Source organism: Sceloporus undulatus, chromosome 1 (assembly GCF_019175285.1).
Source record: "Sceloporus undulatus isolate JIND9_A2432 ecotype Alabama chromosome 1, SceUnd_v1.1, whole genome shotgun sequence".
Lineage (NCBI taxonomy): Eukaryota > Metazoa > Chordata > Lepidosauria > Squamata > Phrynosomatidae > Sceloporus > Sceloporus undulatus.
Window position 1 is genome coordinate 304510446 of NC_056522.1, and position 23900 is coordinate 304534345.

General features: G+C 43.6%; 1 protein-coding gene across 1 annotated transcript in view; it reads left to right on the forward strand.

The window, feature by feature from the left end:
- Window positions 1-23900, forward strand: part of LOC121926610 — a 31397-nt gene continuing 7497 nt past the window's right edge. The window contains exons 1-10 of the mRNA XM_042459721.1: window positions 1-897; window positions 3474-4090; window positions 8146-8205; window positions 9642-9712; window positions 12698-12767; window positions 14771-14837; window positions 16186-16283; window positions 20097-20174; window positions 20848-20856; window positions 23458-23501. Coding sequence (XP_042315655.1) covers window positions 252-897; window positions 3474-4090; window positions 8146-8205; window positions 9642-9712; window positions 12698-12767; window positions 14771-14837; window positions 16186-16283; window positions 20097-20174; window positions 20848-20856; window positions 23458-23501 — 1760 coding nt within the window. The 5' untranslated portion in view covers window positions 1-251. The remainder of the gene's footprint in view (window positions 898-3473; window positions 4091-8145; window positions 8206-9641; window positions 9713-12697; window positions 12768-14770; window positions 14838-16185; window positions 16284-20096; window positions 20175-20847; window positions 20857-23457; window positions 23502-23900) is intronic.

Consider the following 23900-nt stretch of genomic DNA (forward strand, 5'->3'; position numbering starts at 1 on the left):
TATGTCTGTGTAGATATAGATATATATATAGCCATGACTATAAAGCTGTCTATATAGATGCGCCTCGCAAGGAGGAGCCGAGCCAAAGCGCTCTAAACGGAGGCCTTTGCAGAGAAGGCGCGGAATGGCGGCCCTGGCGACCCAGACCCTTGGAACGAAGGGCGCCACACGCGGGATCTAACCCGGGCCGAACCCGCTCCAAGCGCGCTCTCCCTTCCCTTCCCTTCCCTCCCTGAGGAAGGCAGGGGCCGATGGAGTTCCGCGGGAAGCGCTACGAGCGCGGGAGCAACTGGTCGGAGGCGGAGGTGTGGGCGCTGCTGGGGCTGTGGGCGGACGCGGCGGTGCAGGCGGAGCTGGAGAGCTGCCTCCGCAACCAGCACGTCTTCAACCGGATCGCGGAGGTGCTGCGCGGGAAGGGCGTCCACCGCACGGGCGACCAGTGCCGGGAGAAGATCAAGAAGATGAAGCTGGAGTACCGGCGGGTCAAGGACAACCCCAAGGCCGCCCCGAGAGGAGCGGGAGCAGGGGCCAGGGCCTGGAAGTTCTACGGCGCCATGGACCGCGTCCTCTCCGGCAGGCAGCCCTTGGCCCACAACGGCGGCGGCGGCGCCCTCCCTGCCGGGCCCCTTCCTCCTCCTCCTCAGCGGCCCTCGGGGCCCCCTGCCTCCGCCTCCTTGGCCTTCCAGGCCCCGCAGTCCCCCGTCCAGCTCATGGAGATCAAGTGCGAGGAGGTCGAGGAGGAGGAGGAGGGAGAGCAGGGACTCCGGCCCCAGCCCCCTTTCCCTCCTCCTCCTCCGGGGGACTCGGCCGAGGAGGAGCAGGAGGCGGAGAGGTCGCAGGAGGGCTCCCCGGCCTCCAGAGGGGAGGCCCCTCTCGACACAAGCGTCTCGCCCTCAGGTACGAAGGACAGCCCCTTCCTCAGACTTGGGGGGAAGGGGCTTCTGGGGACTACAGCTCCCAGAATCCCCTAGCTATCATGGTCACTGATAGGGCTTCTGGGAGATGTAGTCCCCCAGAGTCACTTTCCAAGCCTCTGGCCTTCAGGTGGGAGTGGCTCTTCCCTTCATGCCAAAGCCAGAGCTTGGGGAAGTGATTTCTGGGGACTACAGCTCCCAGAATCCCCTGGGGACTAAAGACCTAGTCCCCCAAAGCCACTTTCCCAAGCTTAGCAGAGCCTCTTCTCAAATCTTGAGTAGGCCAAGGTTTACACACCTTGTTGACATATCCCTGTTAGGCAAGTGAGGGGAAGGGAGGATACGAGTCTGTTGACTGAATGGTATTTTGGCACCACAAATTGTTTCACACACACACACCCTTTTTGTTTGGAGTAGATCTGGGTTCGGCCTCCAGTTTCTTGCAGCCAGTTGTTACGGTTCTTCAGCCAAGAAACTACCACTATTAACTGCATTTCCCAATGGAATAGTAGTCCTGTTTGGCTGTGGCAGCAAAAGGCACTGAAGAGTCCTGTGGTAATAAAGGTTAATAATAATAATAATAATAACACATGGCTTTTTCCGGACTGTAGCCTTCTTCGTGGCAGTTCAGGGCTGGGGATTTTGTAGCTCTCCAGAGGTTGAACTTCAGCTCTCAGCCACCTGCTACTTACTCAGTGGTGAGAAATTGCAGTACAACCTTTGGAGGGCTGAAGCGTTCCCACCCCTCAAATAGATGGTTACCTGTTGTCATCACTCACACAGCAACACCATAGCTTTTGGCCCTATGTCTGGTGGATGCAACAAAGAAGGAGAAATATACTGTGATGCCCAGGGGCCTCTTGGGCAGAGATGGACTGGGATTTCTCAGGGTTCAGCCCTGGAGGAAAATCTCTGAACTTGCTGGTTGTATTCTGCAGATAAGGACGAGAGAAATACACTCGATTTGCCTTACTAGTTTACTTGGCAGGTTGTGGTCTGATAGTTCCCATATTGAAATGGAAGTCCCATTATTCCTCATGTCTGTTCTCTTTTGTTTCTGCTGTCCTGTACAACTGGAATTCTGCTCATATTTGCATCTGGGATGAGGTGTAGTAAAAAGCATTATGTGAAACATAGGCTGAGACAGTCTTGACCTCTCTTTCAGCAGCAGGTATAACAGTAGTGGTAGAGGAAATCTTCAGGTTATAATCTGGCAGCCCTCTCTGCACCTTAGTCACTCTTGCTAGTTTGACATTGCAGTTTCATATTTTCCAACATTTCACTTATGAAAACTGGGAAATGTGTTTTGTCATAGTGACAGAATTTAGTGATGAGGAAGAACATACAAGGTAGGAGAGGCTGCAGCTATCTGCACAGTTCTGCCCTTTCTTTCCTCTCCCCTCTGTTGACTTAACTACTTTTTGGGGAAACTACTTTTGCACTTTGAACTCAGTCTGCAGCAAGAGAAGTAAGCTGAGGGAAAAGAGGGAGCATGAAACTGGGACATTTGAGAAACAGCTGAAAAGGGATAGAAGATTAATCAGGACTCTCCCTGCCAAATTGAAACAGTTGAAGGCATCTAGTTCTTTACCTTGAAAAGATGTATCACCTTAGAGTTTTAATTTTATTCAAGCATGAAAAGTGGGAGCTGTAAAACCAGAGAGTATCTAAAACTGAGCTTTTGGTTACTGCTTGAAATAGGTATGACAAGATAATTAATGCCTCAGCGGACATTATCTTAAAGATCTGTGATTTCTTTGGTACAGTAGCCCCTTCGTTGATGAAGTTTGCAACTATTGCACACAGTCATTTTATTTATAGTTGCTATGGTCATTTCATCGCCTTTAGTCTTGAGGTCAAATTAAATTAGATCAAATTAAAATATCCAGTTTTTACACACTGTGGCATGATTTCATTTTATATTCAAATCAGAAACATAGCAATATTGATCAAAACAATATCTATTACTCAGATTATAAAAATGATTTGATTGAGAGTTCCTGCATGGCAGAATGGGGTTGGACTGGATGGCCCTTGTGGTCTCTTCCAACTCTACGATTCTATGATTATATGAAACTCCTCAAACTGCCAATAGATTCCACTTACATTTTTACCTGTGAAGTGAAAGGGGAAGTATCTCAAAGTCACTTTTGAATTCTTCAATATTTATAATAATTTAATTTAAAAAGAAAAAAGAATAAGTACAACATAATCCATTATTTGGTATTGTCCATAACTATGACTAAAGACCTCTGGGACTGTAATATCTTTGAGTGTTAGAAGCACCTTCATGGCTGAGCCACTGCAGCCAGCCCCTGTAACTGAATTATGTGGGGGAGGGCTGCCACTTTGCAAAGTGGCAAAAAAGTTTTCCATTTGGGAGGTACACATCTTATCCTGTAGCATAAAAAGGAGGGGGGGGGAGAAATGTGGCAACACCTTTAAGACTAACTGGGTTTTATTTTAGTATGAGCTTTCATGGATATAAACTCACTTTTTCAGATGCAGTATTGCTGTTGTTATTGCTATAAATGGTTTCTTTTGTCTGTCTACTTTTAGGTTTCAGTGAGCCCAATATGGCTTCTTCCTCCCGGATCCAAAGTCTTGGGCCGCGACCTGGTTTTTCCACTTTGCACTACTTGAGGAAGAAGCGGAAAGCCCAGAGGCTGAGGGATCCCCTGGATGCACTCTTGCTGAAGACCCTAACTGCACAGAGGGAAATGGAAGAACGCTTTTTGCAAATGGAAGAACGTCGACTCCAGCGTGACCTGGAGGTAGAGGAGCGGCGGATGCAGCTGGAGCAGCGTCGTTTTGAACTGGAACGGGACCATGAATTCCGCATGTTCAATGTTTTTGCCCAGATGCTCAGCATCTTAAAACAGAGCAATACTGGTTCCTCTGCAAGTGGACAGCCTCAGGGTATGGAGCTTAACCAAACATTTTCAGAAAGCCCAGGAGCAGGAGAACGGGTACAGGAGGAAGGACAGACCTCACAGCTAGGGCGACCCACTTTGGACAGGACAACCAGTGTATACAGTTTCTACAACCATAATGATTTCCAAAGCAGCCCCTATCTCTCTGTCCGAGGCAGCATTGCTAGCATCTGCTGGGGCTCAACAGAAGAAGGTTATAATGCTTATCATGCTGACAAGTATGATGAAGACAAAAATCCCAACGTGAGTGCCAGTCTTTTTGCTACATGTTTGAAAAAAGTAATTATCACTTTGCTGATCATCCTTTTTAATTATTATTTACACACCAACAGAGGAAGCAACAAAAAAGGCAAGTCTCTCTTATCAGGCAACTATATTTCAACATTTGATTTAATGTTGGTGCAGGGGAGGGAAATGCAGTTATGAGTCTTGGCTCGAAATGGGCAGTGGGGTCCTAACTCAAAGATGTGGTGGCTGTAGGGGTTAGGAATAGGCAGAAGCCTCTTGTTTCAGTCAAACTTGCATTTTGGCAGCATAAACCCCCTCCTGCTGGATGATCTCAGAACTCAGCAAGCAGAAGGACTTACCTGCACAACCACTCTGCAGACTCTTGAGATCAGTCAGCAGAAGGAAAAAGAGTGGGGGGGGGGAGCAAGACACCAGCGAGGGAGAAGAGACGCGCCAAGCCCAAACCTCCCAAGACACAGCTAGTATGCTGGCACAAAGTTAGGCCAGAGTGATGATAGCCCTAAGTAAATTTTAGGAAAATCCGGGAAGAATTTGGATTCATCACAGCTTTAGCTGGTGCCAGTGTGTTCCAAGGCTGTTATTCTGTGTAAACTTAATAATAATAATAATAATAATAATAATAATAATTTGTTTTATTTATATACCGCTATTCCAAAGATCATAGCGGTGAACAGCAAGTAAGCTAATTAGCAAGTAAGCTAATTTGCCCCCAACAGTCTGGGTACTCATTTTAGCGACCTCGGAAGGATGCAAGCCTGAGTCGAGCTTGAGCCCTTTTGCTGGTCTTGGGAGCAAGCCTTATTGAAGTTGATGTCCTGTATTTCTCAGGAACTTTGCCTACTTTGGGGCTGTAAGGGATTAGATTTAAAGTTCCGTGGGGGGAAAGGATTTGCAGAGAGTGAAAAAAGAATGCCTTAACAAAAATGCTGTTTCTTAGTTCCTAGTTGGAGAATCCTAGGAGTCGTAGGAACATGGTTAGCAATCGTTTTTGTAAAATAAATAAAAGTGAGTAGGGGGATGATATTGTTTTCCCGGGAGCCTCAGATTCCCTCTCCCACAAGGTGAAAGTTAGTATTTCAGTATAACTCACATTGGTGCATCTGGTAGCTTCCCCCATGCCTGCTAACTGTCACAATTGGGAAGAATGTATTTTTGCCCATACAGTATTGTGTTTCAGGAGGTAATGATAAAACCTCTCTTCCCTGCACTTTGCAGTCCTGATAAAAACCAAGAGTAACCCCCAGGCATTGTTGCTAGCCACATAATTAAAGTAATACTTAGTTTGGCCCTAATTTTAAATAACATGTAGAATCATCCAAGATATTCAAGAAGAGTCTTAACTTTACCAGAAAATTTACAGTTACATATTCTTAGTTGTGTCTCTGAATAGTTAGCCCTAGTCCAGAAAGACCTCATTGTATGCTATGGCCTCCATTGCTACCTCCATTGCTGAAACTACCTGCTCAATTCTGATTGAAGGGTTGTTTGTTGTGGTCATGATGATAATGCCAGAAACATTTGTGTACACTTTCTATATTACAAAAACTTAGAGGTAATGTGTGCTGCAGAAATAATGCAGATTGATACTGCTTTAACTGCTATGGCTCAGTGCTATGAAATTCAGGGATTTGTAGTCTTCCCTGACACTTATGCCACAACAAACTACAAATCCCAGGATTCCATAGAATTGAGCCATGACAGTTAAAGCGGTGTCAGAATGCATTATTTCTGTAGTGCTGATGCAGCCTTAATCAAAGTAAGGTCCAAAACACATTACAGAAATAATCCAATTTGAGACTGCTTTAACTGTCCTGGCTCTGTACTAGGGAATCCTGGGAACTGTAATTTATTGTGGAAACAGAGCTCTCTAACAAAGGTGGGTTACAGACCGCCCGTTCGGGGTGGTCTGCACCCGCCCCTTTCCCCGGTGTATTGGGGCCTCAGCGGCTAGACCGGCAGCTGCTGAGGCCCCGATCCGCCGCTTTCCGGGCTGTGGGGAAGCGGCAAAAGGCTGGAAAGGGGTGTCCTTGGGGCTTCAAGCCCCAAGGACACCCCATGGCAGCGGGGAGGAGGAGAAAGGGGCTGCTTGGCCCCTTTCTCCTTTGCGCTGCTGGGCGCAGCCGTGTGAAGGCTGCGCCCAGCGGCGCAAACCAGGAAGGAGCCCGAAACGCCCTGGCGCGGAGCAACTAAGGGCCCTGGCGCGGAGCAACGACGTCACGTCCGCGCTGCCCCATATAGAGGCGGCGCGGTCGTGACGCCGTCATGGCAGCGGCCGTGTGGAACGGCTGCTGCCATTTTGTGCGCGCAGAGCACGCACTAGGGTTATGGGGGTGCGGAAGCTCCGCGCGTACTATATGGCCCATCTGTAATGGGCCAAAGAAGGCTAAATGTCTCACAAAACTACAGTTCCCAGGATTCTCTGGTATTGAGCCAGGGCAGGTAAAGCGGTCTCAAGCTGGTTTATCTCTGTAGTGTGTTTTGCATCCAAGTTTCTGCACTCCACTGAAGTTTGAAGGATCCCCCAATTTTCTCTCCAGAATAATATCAACAACATTTTCTCTCACTTCACATGTATTTTGCACATTTAGTTCTTCATTTTTCTGTTCTGAATAGCTCCCAGAGTAGCATGAAGAGGAAAAAACATCATCACCATTTTGCATCCTTCTGAGGTTGCTAAAATGAGTATCCAAATTGTTGGGGGCAGTTAGCTTACATTTTGTAAACCACTTAGGGAGTGCTTAAGTGCACTGATAAACAGTATAGAAATGTACTTGCTATTGCTATTTCCATGCTATTTTAAACTTATCACAGCATTAGTATTAGAGCTAAGGGGGTTTACTCTCATTTTTAGCACTATGTCCTTGAAAGTTCCTCTTTCCTTCACTAATAGCAACCCTGGGCACGTTACAGACGCGCCAAAGGGGCGTATTAGGGTTAGGAAGGGGTGTAGTAGGGTTGAGAACCCTAGTACGGACCGAGTCCGTACAAAATGGCGGTGCCCGTCCACACGGGGGCCACCATATTGACGTAGCGGATGCGTTGCGTCTGCACGTTGCACAGCGCAAATGATGCTGCGAGTGCGCCATTGGTGCCTCACGGCGTCATAACCGCAAAGAGGAGCACCATTTTGGGGCTTCTTTTTGCAGCGCGGAGGAGCCGCGCGATTTGTACGCTTGGGCTCCTCCGCACTGCAAATGGCGGCAGCAGCAGACCACCCGTTTTGGGCGGTCTGTAACGCGCCTTAGTTCAGTATTAATTTCTATTAATAGTTTTGTTATCTGTGATTTGTAATTTCATGATGGTTAGTGTATTTCATCATATTGAATTGGACAGGACAGTCTTGATTTCAAGTGATCTCCTAGCCATGAATCTTACTGGGTCCATTGGGCTGCTCATAATTTCTCCATCTATTCTGCCTCAACTGGGTTGTTGTAAGGAAACAATGGAATAAGCCCATGAACTTTATAGAGATAGGGTATAATATATCATAATACATAATGCTTGTATCTTGGTAAAAGCAGCATCTGGTCTAAGTTACTCTCTCAAAGGAAGATGCTATCTTGCATTTTCTTTTTATATTGTATGAAAAATGAGGCTGTTATGGATGATAATAAATCAGTGGCATGGCATAGCATTAATTGGGAAACATGCATCTGGGCTATATAAATATAGACAAATTAGAACTGAAGTCTCTCATATAATTTATGTAGTGGGATAAATTCTGGAACCCGCCATTGTGGAAAGCTCACTCTAAAACTGATAATAAGTCAGTTACATTCACAAATGACTTGCACAACAAATTACTGGCTATTTACTTTCATACTTGATATTTAAAAGATTCTTCTATGAAGTGCTAATTTGCTCTGCTCCTTTTCAAAAAAAAAAAACAAACCTCTCCTGTTCACACAGAGAATATTTATGAGAATGTTTACTCATTTTCTATGGAAATGACTTTTGAGATAACATTGTGTGATGCCAGCTAATACTGAAGACTTATATGTACAGAGATGGATTGTTTGCCTTCACAAAACCTCTGTGTCTGTCTCCAGGGTATCATTAATTTTGGCACAAGTGAGAATAAACTCTGCTTTGATCTGATGTCCAAGCGGGTAAGACCATTTTAAATGCATTTCAAGCTGTAATTGTAGCTTTCCAGATCACTCTTGTTCATTTGCACTTTAATTCTAATACTGGTTGGATCTTTACTCTTTTGCTCAGGTAGTTTATGAACTTCTCCCATTTTTTCGTTTGGTGGGGGGAAATGGCATCTTGATTGTTTGTTGTCTACCTATATATCCCCTATATCTCTGTCAAAGCTGTGAGACCACTTACTGCCCTGTTTCTCCTCCAAACCTCTACTGTCTCCCTTCTCCCCTGTAGTATGTATGTTTTCAGCTTTTCTTGGAGGAAGTGGGGGGAAACTGCAGGCAAAGGAAGCAGTGGAGAATTGAGAAAGGTGTCTTGACAACCTCCTCCTTTAAAAAAGAGCAGCAGGGATGTCTAGGTAAACATTATCTACTTCCAGAGCTCACATAAAATAGTTCTCAGTGACTGACCCAAATATTTTGAACTTCAGCTCCTCAAAATCCCCAGCCAGCATAGCCAGTGGTCTGGGATTCTGCAAGCTGAAGTCCATAACATCTGAGGACTAACAGTTGAAAAGTGCTGGAAGTGCAAAGGACTTTAAAAATAATCAAGTCCAACATCCTAGAATATTACTTAATCCTTATCCAGAATACAGTAAGGCTGACATCCATGGCTTGGAAATATATATTTTTTAAAATATCCCAAAAAGCAAACCTTGATTTTTCTGTTTTATATAAGAGACATTTTACTGTTTGGTTGTATTTAATGGGACTTGAGCATCCACAGATTTTGATATCCATGGGTGTGGGGGACAGTGTTCTAGAACTAAACGTTAGCAGATGCTAGGGCCCATTGTATCTCACCCTGTCAAAGAAAGGGAAGAGTATTTTTTGTTAACCTGGTAGTTTTTCTTTAAATGTCCAGGATTTGTGGGTGCTTTGATTCAAGGGTTTCAATCCATTGCTTATCCCACAAATTTAATGCTTACATAGCATTTGCCATTTGTAATGATATTCTTATTCCAATGAAATTAAATGGTATGGAGCACTTGATGGAGGTAAAATAGGCCCCATACAGACAAGCCAAAATAAAGCTGCTTCGGGTCACTTTGGAGGTATGCATGCATCCTAAAAGGCCAGATGCCATGCCAAAACCATGATCCAGTCCTAAGGGCTGGAGCACAGCTTTGGCACAGCTTCCGGACACATGCATAATTTAAACAGCATACCTCCAAAGTGACCTGAAGCAGCTTTATTTTGGCCTGTCTGTATGGGGCCATAGTGATTGTTTGGGGGCTTGGCAGGGTTGTGTGTGTGCCTTTTAAAAAATATGTAAGAATAAACCTCAGCTAAAGTCAGAAAGTATTGTCCTAAGTATTAGGTTCTGTTGGTTCATGGTTAGCTTTCCATTTCTGATTATTCCCTTAGTGATAATTTCTTCTCCTTCTCATTGCTGGTAGTTAACGCAAAGTGACATGAATGTCATGGAGCCTCCATGGCTGCAGTATCCAGACTGGAAGGGCCACATGTTGTAAGTATGCTGTGCTCTGAACCTTTGAGAATGTGTTCACCCTTTTTTCTCCATATGTGTTAACTAGGTAAGGAGAATTAGTATTATTGTTCTTGTTGAAGTTCCTTTAAAAATTAAGGGTGAAGATCAGTAGCACTACTTAGAAGCAACAAAGGAAATGTGGTTGTTTTGTTTTGGAAAGAAAACACAGGACATGAAGAGGATTGCAGAGTTTACTAAATTATGATATGTGAGAAAATAATTGACTATCAAAGGTTGACATATGGAGTATTTGACCTTTTGAAGTTTTATCAAATTAGTTTACCTGTTAATAATCATCTATATCTAAACCTTGGTCCTTATGAAGTCAAAACAGCACCACCCAAAAAAGAACTATCAGCTGGTTTGAAGTTCGCAAAAGTACAAGATAGCGCCTACCTCTACTTCCAGGACTTGACTAGTGGGAACACAAAAATAGCCCAGTAAAGACTGGACATACTCAGAACACTTAGCATCTTTTTGGTGGGGAGTGAATGGAAAACCAGTAGAGTAGGGCAATGGAATGGAGGGTATTGTTGTTATGTGGCTTCATGGCAACTCTGACTTATGGTGGCCCTTTCCTAGGCTTTGCTTAGCAAGATTTATTCAGAGGAAGTTTGCCGTTGCCCTCTGAGGCTAAGAAAGTAGGATTGGCCGAAGGTCACTCAGATGATTTCCATAGCTGAGCAAAATTTGAACCCTGGTTAACAATTTTACACAAACCACCACCAGTTTTATAGAGGTGTAATGTATAAAACATCAAAGTTCACTGTTTCCAGGCTAGAAAAATGTGCCAAATGCTCTCCAGAGGTACCAGAAGAGGCAGGAATTGCTGATCTCAAGAGGACTTGGCTGGGATGAGCTGGTTTGGCATTAGGCAATAGTTCCTCTTCAGAGGTGCATACAGACAGAGAGCAAATGGAAAGAACTATGCTCTTCTGCTTTACCTTCTCCAGCAGGCTTCCCAGATGGAGAGTGCACATCAGGAAACACAGAGAGGTAGCCCATCCCCTGCTGGACCTTCTGCAGCAGTTGCAGAGGGCACAATAGAAGAGGCACCACATCTCCAGTACAGCAATCAAATACACTAAAAAGGCCCCCTGCTCCCAAAAGTCATTTACAAAATGCCCACTGAGTTCTCTCTTACCACTCTGTCCTTGCCACAAGATTCTTTGTCATTTTTACTGCTGCAGCATGCTTAGCAAAGCTACCCATTTTGGCCTTGTTTCTATTACCCTTTTGTTTCCTTTCTATCAGAACCCCTCCACCTGAGCAGGCAAAGGAAACTCTTCCTTCCAGCTACATCAAAACACTAAGATTCCAGTTTCTTCTTCCCCCTCACAATACTATTCTAAGCAAGCAAAGGAAAGTCTTTCCTCCTGGCAGTGCCAAGACTGCAATTATTCTTCCCCTCCGCAACTGCCTCAACCTAGGCATGTAAAGAAACCCAATCCAGGCTGCTTATTTTCTTTTCTGATGAGTTGTGCCTTCTCATAATGTGCCCAAAGTATGACAGCCTCACTTTCATTATCTGGGCTTCCAGTGAGAGTTCAGACTTAATCTATTCAAGGACAGCCAAAAGACACAAATAAATGAATAGATCATACTTTGTCATACTTTGGGCACATCATGAGAAGGCACAACTCATCAGAAAATAAAATAATTCTAGGAAAGGTTGAAGATAGTAGAAAGAGAAGAAGACTACACATCAGAGGGCTAGATTCAATTAAGGAGGTCATGGGTATGGGTCTACAAAACCTAAGCAGAGCAGTGGAAGACATGGGGTCATGGAGATGTCTCATCCACAGGGTCACCATGACAACAAAAACCCACCAAACACTGATCCTTTTATCGGGTCAAGCAAAATGCACAATCCTTTGCAATCCAATATGTCTCCATGCTTTGTGAGGCCAGAGGCCCCTTTGTAGGCGGAGGACATTGAATTTCTCAAGAAGCCTTCATGCTTTTGCATCAGGAAAACTTTAGGTAATGTTGAGGTAAAACATGCCAATCCAGACCAAAATTTTGGGGAAAAATTGTTTTACAATTGCAAAAACATGAAGGCTTCTTGAGAAATTCAGTGTCTTCCACCTACAAAGGGTCATGTGGCCTCACAAAGGATGGAGACATATTGGATTGCTAATGAAGTATCCTTTTTGTGTTGCAAATGGATATTAATTTTCCTGGACTTTGAGACTCTCCCTGTAGCCACAGAAGGCTGAGGTTCCATCCTGCAAGAATACCATTCCATAATATCTGAACTAAGAACAAAGATAGCAAAATGCAGGTCTGTGACAAATATCTTCAATTTTTTTTCTTCCTGTATGGTTTTTAACACCTTACCTGCAGAAGAAGCCAGTGTAACTTTGAAAGCTTTCAACATGTATATTGTGCATTTTGGTTGGCCCAATACAGTATTACTGTTTGGTGGGTTTTGTCAACACGGCCACCCTTGATTGTTTTTAGGGTCACTATGAGTCGAGCCTGACTGAAGGGCAATGAACAACAACAATTTGTAAGCCACCTTAAATCCTGATTTGAGGGGAAAGACAAGGTTTGCATAGAGGAGGAAATGGTGATGATGATGAAAAAAACAACAAAAAGTTCTGATTTATAGACCCATGGAATACATCTCTTGTCACTCACTGAAACTGCTAAGAGTCATGCTTCAGGCTTTAAATTTAAGGGGGAAGTCAAAGAGGATAGGCTGACACTTGGCCAGAAGGAGACTGTCATTTCCAGTCACTACTATGTAAATGTGCCTTATATTGGGGAAAAACACACTCACTCTGACTTTAGCTGACTAGGTAGCCTAGTGGTATCTGTTTAAAGCCAATGAACATGTTTTCTGGTTGGTTCAGGAACGATATTTATCATAACCCCTTTTTGATCTTCTATAGTACAGCTTTAGAGCAGAGTCAAGTTTTGCAAAAAGTAATTCAATGGTTGCTTTTGTGTCTCTTTCAGCTTGCGAGAAGAAGTGGCTCGATTTTTGACCTATTACTGTAAAGCACCTGCACCTCTTAAAGCAGAAAATGTAGGTCAACTTACATCCTAGTTTGTTTGTTTGTTCCCAGAAATGTATTGATGTTCACTGTCAAACAGCTTTATCTAAAATAACTATCTGTCACACCAAACACTGAAAAGCTATATTGTAGCCATTAAATTGAATGTTGTGAGCTGAGGTGCTTTGTTTAAATTTATATATAATATACATTTACCTCTGCTCTGACTGCCTATCTACTGGCAAGGTGTAAAAAATAACCAGAGGTTATGTTCATGACCTGACTTATTGGGTTACATTATATTAATACTGGACTAGGTACATATTCTGTGTAATAAATTGTTCTTTTATAATGGGTATTTTTCATGATTATGTAATTAAATGCATTAATTTCTTTTTTAAATTGAATTTTCAAACTTATAACATTATACACAATGAATAATAATACGAATAACAATATTTGTTATTCTTTCTGATTGTCTTATTGACAAAAAAAGAAGTAAAAAATGTTACTTCAAATTGAACTGCCAGGTTTTAACTCTCACAAATTATTAACCTGCATCCCACAAATGTTACTACAGTGGGGAGACAAGCCATATATCCACACAGGTTGTGCTGGTGGGGTAGATGACTTTGTCCTCTTCCAGCTTTCTTGGTTACTGTGATGGACATAGAAGAGCAATGAAGCACTCTGTCTTTGAGAGTCATTCTATAAGTGAGAAATTAGCTCATGTGTAAAGTTTTTTCCCTTCCACTGTTGAGTCCTTGCTCTATTTGCCTTATTTACTCTACACCAGTTTGATTATCATCTCTAGCCTTTGATGAACTCCTGTCTTCCAAAATACTGTCTCCCTCCCCCCACATAACTCAGTTTTAAAACCTCCTGGTCAAGTTTGTGAGACTGTTGGCAAAAACGTTTCTGCCAACTGGTGTGAGGTGCAACCCATCCCTTGCCAGAAGACATCTTGTCAGGCTCACAAACCACTGATTCTGTTCCCCTCAGCAAAGAGTTCCTCACACCACCACCACACACTTCCTCAGAGGCTTGGCAGTGGCTATTCCATGTGGCGGTACTCCCATGGTCCCCTGCACTTTTCCCTGAGAAATGTCCCTGCTGCTCTTCCTGATCATTCCTGTTAAAGGAGAGGGCTTCAAATTGGTTCTATAGCTGCAAGCTCCCAGAACAATCCCTGGGTTCCCTACTACTTGTCACATTCCTCCAACTGTCTACCTCCTGTGTAGTGAAACTGATCTCCCCCCAGAAACTTCCTCTGTGTGTTCCCCATCCAGGACTGTCCATTATGTTCTGTCCTGGAAAACCTCTTGCTTCCTAATATGCTGAAGTGTACATACCTGAGCCTCCAGCTGCTGGACCTTCTCTTCCAACTTGCACTTGGTGCAGAGGAAGTTACCTACATCCATAGGCAAGAACACAAGCCTGCCACAACTGTTGCAGGTGACTGCAGCAGCTACCTCTATGTCCATATTCAGAAGACTTAAGTAGGCACTGAAACAGGACTCTGAAATCCCCCCTCAAAAACTCCCGCATTAAACACCCATGTAAAAGACCTATGTTGGCCTGGCTTTTTCACCAACTCTATCAGCGAGCTGAAGTGAGTGGGGCTATATAGAGAGCTACAATGTAGCTAACTCCTTCCCCAAGCAAGTCTCTGACTCACTTCCCATACTTGACCATGGTTAAACAGTAAATGCTGATGACAACAAGTGGCTTGTCCTCTCAAAATAACACCTTCCCAGTTTTTGAGTTGTTCATATGCTTCAACCAATTTCCTCATGCAGATTGGGGCTCTCTCTGGTTGAGCATTTAAATTTTGATCTGTATAATATGCTGAGTCATTTTCAAGGTTGATATCTCACCTGTAAAGGCTGATCTTGTGAGGGCAGCATTTTCAGTCCATAAGCAGACCAGCTCTTTATTTTAATTTATCTAATTGGAAGCCATGGATTTAAAAAAAAAAGATTTTTGTCCTTGCTTTTCACTGGGAATAACATCTGGCCCAACATCTCTTCTGCAGGTGATTGTGCAAAATGGCTGTGGCTCTCTGTTTTCTTCTTTGGCTACAGTTCTCTGTGATCCAGGAGGTAAGTGAAATTGTTTCAGCAATTTAATATATGTATCAGAAGATAACAAAGGAGGAGCTTTGCAGAGAATAATGATGAAAATTTTGATACTTTCTGTAGCATTTCTGTCAGACTTTGTCATGCATTTTTCTTGTGCATGAAACAACAGACTATTTGTTGTTGTGTGCCTTCAAGTCAGTTCTGCAAGATTTGTTCAGCGGAGGTTTGCCTTTGCCTTCCTTTGAGACTGAGAGAGTGTGACTTGCCCAAGGTCATACACTGGTTTTCCATGGCTGAGGGGACATTCAAACCATGGTCTCCAGAGTCATAATCCAATGCTCAAACCACTACACCACCATGTACTTTCACTAAATAGTTCCTGTTAATCGGAACAGGTTTGGAGAACCTTGATCCTATGAGATACAACTGCTGTAAAATATATTAAAAAGTGGAGGTAATCATATTGGCTCAAAGAGTAATGCCAAAATTTGTATTCTGGTACTACCTTTATTATTAGAAATCTGTATACAGTATGTTGTCCTTTGATCTTACACTCTGTTTTTGGCCTTCTGGGCTTGTAAATCTATCCTTTGTGTAACAATTTTGATAACCGTTAATTTTGTGATATCAAGTGTCTACGCCGATTGGAATTTCATGGAGAAAGTGTGGGTTGCAGGAATAGGTTTTATTGGACTGTGTAACAATAGAAACTCTCCCATTTTTGCTAGCAAATGATGTGTCAAAATTTGGTGATATTTGATCCGGCAGACAGTGGGAAGATAGGGAAGGAAGTTGTGTTCATTTAGATCTTGTTGAAACTGGTTTTGGATCTTTCAAGTTAGTTTTTTAACATCCATTTTATTCAATACATCTAGGGCACTTGAAGTGCTCTCCATCTCCAGAAATGATGGGCAAGGAAGCACTGGAGAGATATTCTTGTTTTCCCCACTGCATTTCTGGATTATGTTCAAATGGAGAACACTGTACATTTTCCTGACACTAAGGATGAATGCTCATCTCCTTATAGGAATTTACACTTCTCCCTTCTTCTGAAGAGACAAAGAATAAGGGGCTGATATTAATGAGTAATATGTCATCTCATTCAACTTTTAAAGAATGTCTAGAGTGCACTAGATATGATTTCCTTATTGCTATTGTTAACATGTTGATTGGATTACCCTTGCACAGCTCACTGTTATCTCTTTTCCAAAATTTCTCTATTTCCTCTTCACTCTTGCTTCATATTGGCTAATTTTGTTGTTTTCTTGAATGTACAACAAAAACTGATCACTTGTCTGAAATGGGATTTTGTGAAAAATATTGGTTCTGTTGCAACACTGTTTAACTGGCTTTATTCTTTTTCTTTCAGAAGCCTTCCTGATTCCCTCCCCTTTCTATGGAGGCATCACCCAAAGTGTGTTTCTGTATGGAAATGTCAAGCTGGTCTATGTCTATTTAGACAGTCAGGTGAGAAAGAGAGTAGATACTTGCCGCACTGTATAATCCTGTAATATTTTCTGCCTACAAATCTTCTAATTTGACAGTACAGTTGGCCCTCTGTATCCATGGATTCTTTATCCACAGATTCAAGCATTCACAGCTTGAAAATGTTTTTTTAAAAGTATAAATTCCAAATAGCAAACCTTGATTTTAACATTTTATGTAAGGGACACCATTTTCCTATGCCATTGTATTTAATGGAACTTGATGATTTTGGTATCCACGCAAGGTCCTAGAACCAAACCCCATCATTTAACAAGGGCCCATTATACACATGTTGGGTCTTCCACTCATGGGGAATATTGTGGTGGAGTTGCTGAACTGGCTAGCACAGGATGTTATAGGCACAGTGCACATATAGGTTGGCATCCTGTTAATGGCATATATAGGTGTAAATTCACCTTATACCTCTGTATGTCTTTTTTTAGTTGTTGCAAAGGCTGGTATTCACCCTCTGCAATGGCCAACCTCCACAACATACAGTTGAGCTGCTGCAGCCTCCACCCATGGCCATTCTGTGGCTGATGCAGAACAAAGAGGATTGGAGAAATGTCTTGCTATGTCCCTTTAGCCATATGCTAAATCAGGGGTAGGCAACCTTTTTGAGCCGGGGGCCGGGTTGCTGTCCCTCAGACAACTGGGGGGCTGAAGCCGGGGGTGGAGCTTCCACCCTCTGGGGCAGAGCCGCATACCGGGGGTGGAGCTTCCACCCTCCGGGGCGGGGCTTTCTCTGCTCCCTTTCCCAACGTCCAGCTGTCTGAGAGACAGCTAGAAGTGGGGGGGAATTGGGAGAGGCGGTGACAGGCGTGGGCCTGTTCCTCCTGCCCTTCTTTGGCCACCAGCTGCCTCTCAGAGATAGCTGGGGACCAGTAAGGGTCCATGAGGGGCAGGAGCAACAGGCGCGCGGCCCCTGCTCCTTTCCTCAGGTCTGCCGAAGCCCCGCAGGGAGGAGGAGACGTGCACGCCCTCTCCTCCTCGGTCCCTTCCTTCGGCTGAACGGGCTCCAAGGGGCCCTTCGGCCGAAGGGAAGGACTTGGGCACCCGTCCCAGGTCCTTCCCTTCGGCTCTTTCCTTTGGGCGAAAGGGCTCCCGGGGCCCTTTCGGCCGAAGGGAAGGGCTTGGGCAGGCTGCCTCCTGGGCTTCTCCACGGCTCTTGCAGCCCCAGGCCTCTCTCTCCGGAGGGAGGCCTGGGGCTGCATGGGCCGAGAAGGAGCCCGCGGAAGTCCTCCTCCTCCTCCTCTTCTTTTTCCTCCTCCTTCCTCCTCTTCCTCCTTCCTCCTCCTTCCTTCCTCCCTCCTCCTCCTGCTCCTTCCTTCCTCCCTCCTCTTCCTCTTCCCCCGCCCCCTTCCTTCCCTGCCTGCGGCTGCTTGGTAGCCGCGGGAATGGAAGGATGGGAAGGAGGAGGAGGACCCCCGCCCCCTTCCTTCCCTCACCGCAGCTGTCTGGCAGCCACGGTAAGGGAGGGAAGGAGGAGGAGGACCCCCGCCCCCCCCTCCCTCCCTGCTAGAGGAGGAGCTCCTCCTCTTGAGGCTAGCTGGCCAATGGGGGCAGGCTGGAGCTGCAACAGCCCGCCCCCTGCCAGCAGCCATTGGCCGGCCAGCCCCAGGAGGAGAAACTCCTCCTATTTAGCCCTGCGCGCAGCCCTGCAGGCGTGCGCAGGGCTACAGGAAGCTGTGGGCGGGTGGCAGTGGCGGCGGTGCACTGTGGGCAGCCCGCCCTCCTCGGCGCTGGGGCCAGTCCTGCTGCCTCGGGGTGCAGTGCTACACGTATTGCCGATGACACCCACATTCACTTCTCTATGTCTCCGACTGCTGCAGTGACTAAGGATGGCATTTCTCCTCTGAATGCCTGCCTTGAGTCAGTAATGGCTGGATGAGGGAAAACAAACTCAAGCTGAATCCAGAGAAAACGGAGGTGCTCGTGATAGGTGCCCCTGGTCTGGGGAAGGAGATTTCCCAACCCATCCTTGACAGGGTCACACTTCCCCTGAAGAATGAAGTTCGCAATTGGGAGTACTCCTGGACTCGTCTCTACAGTTGACATCTCAGGTGGAGATGATAGCCAAGAGTGCATGGTGTCAACTTCAGCTGATATGCCAAATGCATCGCTACCTGACTCAGGGGGACAGTAGTACATGCACTGGTAACCTCTTGTTTATATTTCTGTAATACGCTCTACATTGGGCTACCTTTGTACCAAGTTCGGAAGCTCCAGCTGATTCAGAATGCTGCAGCCAGACTGATCACCAGAACACCGAGATCAGAGCATATTACACTGGTGTTGAAATCTCTACATTGGCTGCCGATTAGCTTCCGGGCGCAATACAAAGTGTCGGTTATTACCTATAAAGACCTATATGGCCTGGGCTGAACTACTTAAGGGAACGCCTCTTCCTACATAATCTGCCCCGCACTCTCAGGACATCTGGCACCAAAATATTAGAACACCCCAAAACCAGGTTGAAAACCACCTCTTGTAAAACGCCCCTAGACTTTGGAACAACCTACCGGAAGGGATCCATCTTATACCTAGTTTAGAAGCCTTCAAGAGGCATTGAAGATAGATCTCTTACAGCAGGCCTATCCAACGGATCTCCTCAAACTGATTTTGAACATCTGAATACGATGACTTAATTCTTACGACTGTGAGCAATACTGTAACAACTCCTCCTTTTTTATTTCTGATTGATGTATTTTGTATTATCTATGTATGTTATGATGTTTTTACTGCTGTAATCCCGCTTCGATCTGAAGGGAGAAGCGGGAGATCTAAATAAAATTTATTATTATTATTATTATTATTATTATTATTATTATTGATTCTTGCTTTTTTGTTGGTGGGATATATTTCCTTCTGTGTATCATTAAAGCAGTATAGACAACCTTTTGTTGGTGTAATATGTCTTTAAACAACAGAAAAAATATTGATAGTTGGAATGTTTGGTTGGTTGAGAGTTATGGCTGAAGTAGCAGTGTGGTTTGACTCCGGTGTGTGGACTAGGTTTGGAGCTGTGAAGCAGATTTTGAAGTTGATTTATTATTATTATTAATTTTATTTTTATCCCGCCTTTCTCCAAAAGTGGGACCCAAGGTGGCTAACAACATATAAAGTAGAAATTGGTTAGAGAACCAAGACCAATACTGGGAGGTGTTTGCTTCCATATCTGCTATGCACATTGATGTTTCACACTATACTCTTATATGCTACTATTCCACTTTCACTGCTCTAGCTGCCCTCCTGTTGCATCTGGTATTGCAGTTTTAAGAGGGGTATTTAGAATTCTCAGGCAGAGATCGTCCTGAGAATTCAAATACCCCTCCTTAAAACTGCAAATCCCAGAATGCAACAGGAGGCAGCGAGCAGTGAAAGTGGAATAGTAGCACTATAAGAGTATAGTGTGATAAACATCATGTTTTTGGCTGTAGCTGGGTGATTTTTACCCTAACTGTGCCAGGGTTGGCCTTGTTCTCAATTATTATTACTGCAGACACCTTAGTATTTTGCTTGTGTTTGAATTAGCAGTTTGTCATCTTTGTATTCCTATTAACACATAAGTGAATATCCAACTCCCCGATAAAAGATGAACTCCCATCCTCTGCTAATAGCTGCTTTTTGTGATACACCTGGAAGTGTTTTAACAAAAATTATCCCTGTTATATATAGTTGAAGGGAGCTGAGCCATGACTTGGCTTCTTGCTGTATGAAATAGCAATAGCTCTTGTTTGGTTCAGAAAAGCTATCATGGGGGAGTCATTTACTGTATTGTTGGTAATGTTTCAGATCACTGGCACTCACACCCGTCCTCCATTCCACACTGTGGATAAGCTCAGGAAGGCCTTGCAGGATGCACATCAGAGGGTAGTTTGAGAAATCTTACATTTTCTGGGTTTACTTCCACATAAAGTGGGAATTGATAGGATCTTGCTAGGAGTGATGTAAAAGTTTTGGATGTACATAGTTTTGAAGTATTTCACTTCCAAGGAATCGTCTAGCTGTTTTGGTAGTGTTTCATGTTTTTTGTGTGGATTGATGGCCAACTACCTTTTACAGGGACGTGTGTGGAATGTTTGCGTGTAAGGGAGGTAGCAACATTGGTCCAGCCCAATTAACTAATAATGCCAAAGAGCTTTTACATCACTCCTTCCCCCGCATTCCTTCTCATAACATACTTTGGCACAACCTTACTGTTAGAGTTCCTGCCATTTTAACAACTTCATTGTTAATAATTGCCACTCCATTAACCATGTGTGTTGCATATATACAAATACACATACAGCATTACATTGCAGGATAAATTATTTTATGTCTGAGGGTGTGGGATGTGGTCTACAAATGTGAATGTGTTGATCTTTAAGAAGCCACAAGATTCTTAGCTGTTTCCCATACAAAGGCTGCTAAATTCTATACAGACCACTCTTCTCTCGGGATAAGGAATTTCTTGATAGGCTATATTATATTTGTGTATATTATAATATATTATATTGTGTGCATAGTTTTTTTTTAATGACTCTGATTATCTTTTTTTTTCTAGGGTGTCAGGGTAAGGGTTTTATCCTTCTGAATTCCACAAAATCCTTGGGGGACATTTATTCTATCTCAGAGTTACATGGCTTCCTGGAGTTTGCCAAAGGTATGAAAATCTCAGAAACCTCAAAAGACGACAATACCTTAGGTTGCCTAATCTGTTTGAAGTGTGTGTGTGTGTGTGTGTGTGTGTGTGTTGTGTACCTTCAAGTTGTTTCAACCATGTAACCCTAAGATGATCTGTCATTCCAGTTCTATCAAAGTTTTGTTCAGAGAGGGTTGCCATACCTCATCTGAAACTGAGAGAGTGTCACTTGTCCAAGGTCAACTAGTAGGTTTCAGTGGTAGAGCAGGATTTGAACCCTGGTCTGTCAGATTCTAGTCCAGCACCAAACTACTATCCCACATTAACACTCTATTGGAAATTTTGGTGAAATACAAATAACTTAGTTGAACTGATGCAATTAAAAATTAAATTTTCACACAGCCTGGACAGAGAAAATATCAGAGATCTTTCCTGCAGGGTGCAACTCTTCCACCAGCCTTAACATAGGTAATTGTAAAAAATGGGAGTTTCAGTAACAGTTTGAAGATCACACTTTGCCCTCCCTGCCCAACCGATATATCTCACTCCTTTTAAACTTGAATAGTTTTCATTAATTTAAGATCCAGCTATTAGCATTGGATATGACAGACCCTGCACTCAGACCTACGCACTGCCTCATTAGTAATTTTTACATAGACAGTGAACATCATAGTGAACACAATAGCACAACCGCTGTGGGACCACAGAAATAGTACCCCAGAATCACATTCTGAAAACAGCTGTCAATTAAAAATACAACCAGTAGAAGCACTGTGCCTAGGTCAGGGGAGAGATTTGAAAGGTGGCACCAAACATATCAAGGAGAGAGTTTCTATATAAAAGGCAGAAAAAGTAAAAGTGAAGGTCATTCAAGGAACAGGAAAATCTCCAGATGTCTGAATGGTGAATTAGAGAAGCAAAAGTGGGGTTGAATGCTGTGATCTTGTGTTTTCTTGTGGGAAAACTAACTATTCAAGGGAGAATTAGATCAAAGCTGCCTGCGTCTTTACCGTGTGTGTCAGAAAAAGAGAATATTTATAGGGAAACCTGATGTGATTGAGGTTTCCTGCAGGGAGAGAGTGACTGTAGCGTGGTAGATATGATGCTTTAGCTCCTTTTGGCTCTGTGATTTGAAATTATTTTCATAGGCAGCTCCAATTCCGGCTACCCAGTAATCTCCCTACCCATTACTGAAAAAATTCCCTCTCTCTTTATCTTTCTGTCCTAGGCATGAATTGCATGTTATTGTGGATGAGATCTACATGCTGTCCAGTTTTGATGATTCTGCCACATTCCACACGTGTGCTAGAAAGGGAGAGTAAATCCAATTTCAGTGTTTAGTCACCTATAGTGACACTTGTCAATATGTTAAACTTGGTGAAAAAAATAGTACTAAGTTAACAGCATTCTGGCAAAGAATGATTCAGAGATGTACAAGGCCCCCCATGTCAGAAATTGGAACTACACAATTTCTTTTGTAAGAACTAGTGTGATACATTCCTTGTAATTTGGGAAGAAATGCTTCCTGTGCTTCTTCACAGAATAGCCAGGGGTAAGCATGGGTTTTCTAACACCATTTGTCATCAGTGTTACCTTTTTCAATTCTAAGGGAGAAGCACACTGTACAATTAGTGATATTTCATCTTTGCATTTACAGGGCATTTGTTCAAGCACTTCCCGCACATTTAGAACAAGGAGGGGAACTGTATAACCCTCCAGATATTGTGGGCTAGAGATCTCATCAGCCCTACCAGATATTCAGTGGTGAGGAATGCTGGGAGATAGAGTTCAGCACCCCCTCGAAGCCTGAACTGTTCTCAGCCTGTGTGTGAAAACCAATTAAGTCTGTAACGTTTGTGTGGTCACGTGTAAACATGTGTGTGTGGTATTTGGTGAGAAACTAAATTAGGTTTTCCATATATGTAAACAGAAGAGAAGCTTGAGCACAGTGGAGATGGGTGGAGGGAGAGTTCCCTGCGTGTGTCCTGTTTTTTGTTTTAAGTACTCTGCTGTTTGTATTTTCAATGGCAGTTTTCACTGAAATGCAAATGTTATATATTATCATTGTTATACATCACCTTTCGCTCAGTATTTGTCAAGGCAGTGTACATGACTTTCTTCCTTTTAGCTTCAGAATAGTCCTGTAATTGTGGTCAGGTTGATAAAGAGTGACCTGCCTCAAAGCCTCCTGGTTACTTTCTTGGCTCAGTAAGGGACCTGAATCTGAATCCCCACATCTCAGTTCAGTACTACTAATCATGCAAACATACTGGCTGACATACAGTTGGAGTGAGTGTTTTGTGATGACTGTTTACTGAAAAGAAAAATGTTCTGTCGTGCTCTCCTTGGACTACATGCACTTTTCTGTATTATCCCATGCACATTAAGTCTAGTTGGCTCTTAAGAATGAAGCCTTATTTTTAAAAACACAGCACAATACACAGTAATGTCATCTGGAGATTGAACTGCGGGTCCATATCAAGAAAGCTCTGCCAATTGTTGCTAAATACTGTTTTAATCCTTTATTTGCAGAGTACCCGATCCACAGAGAACCCATGCATGTGGGAACTACTAAGGTGAGTGCTATTTTCTCAAGTTACAGTGGTACTGTATTATCCAAAGATCTGGACCATGTGTGAGAAACTGAGTAACAAAATATGGTTGGAAAAAGATGTACTCATGTTTAATATGGCGTAATTATTTACCTACTCCACACTGACAGGATTTTGCTATCTCTGGCATTCGGTTGGAACCTTGTACACACTAACAAAGTGTCATCAGTGCGCGTTGCTTCCTTGTGTTTACTTCCATGGAATCTGTGGACCTATGCAATACAAACTTGCACAGTTGTCCAGAGACAGAGGTGAGATACAGGATGCTGAGACCTTCAGTATTTTTTTCTTCCAAGTGACTTGGCTGAAACTGCTGCTTTCCGAACAGTGTTCATAATCTTATAATTGAATAGAAATTCTCAG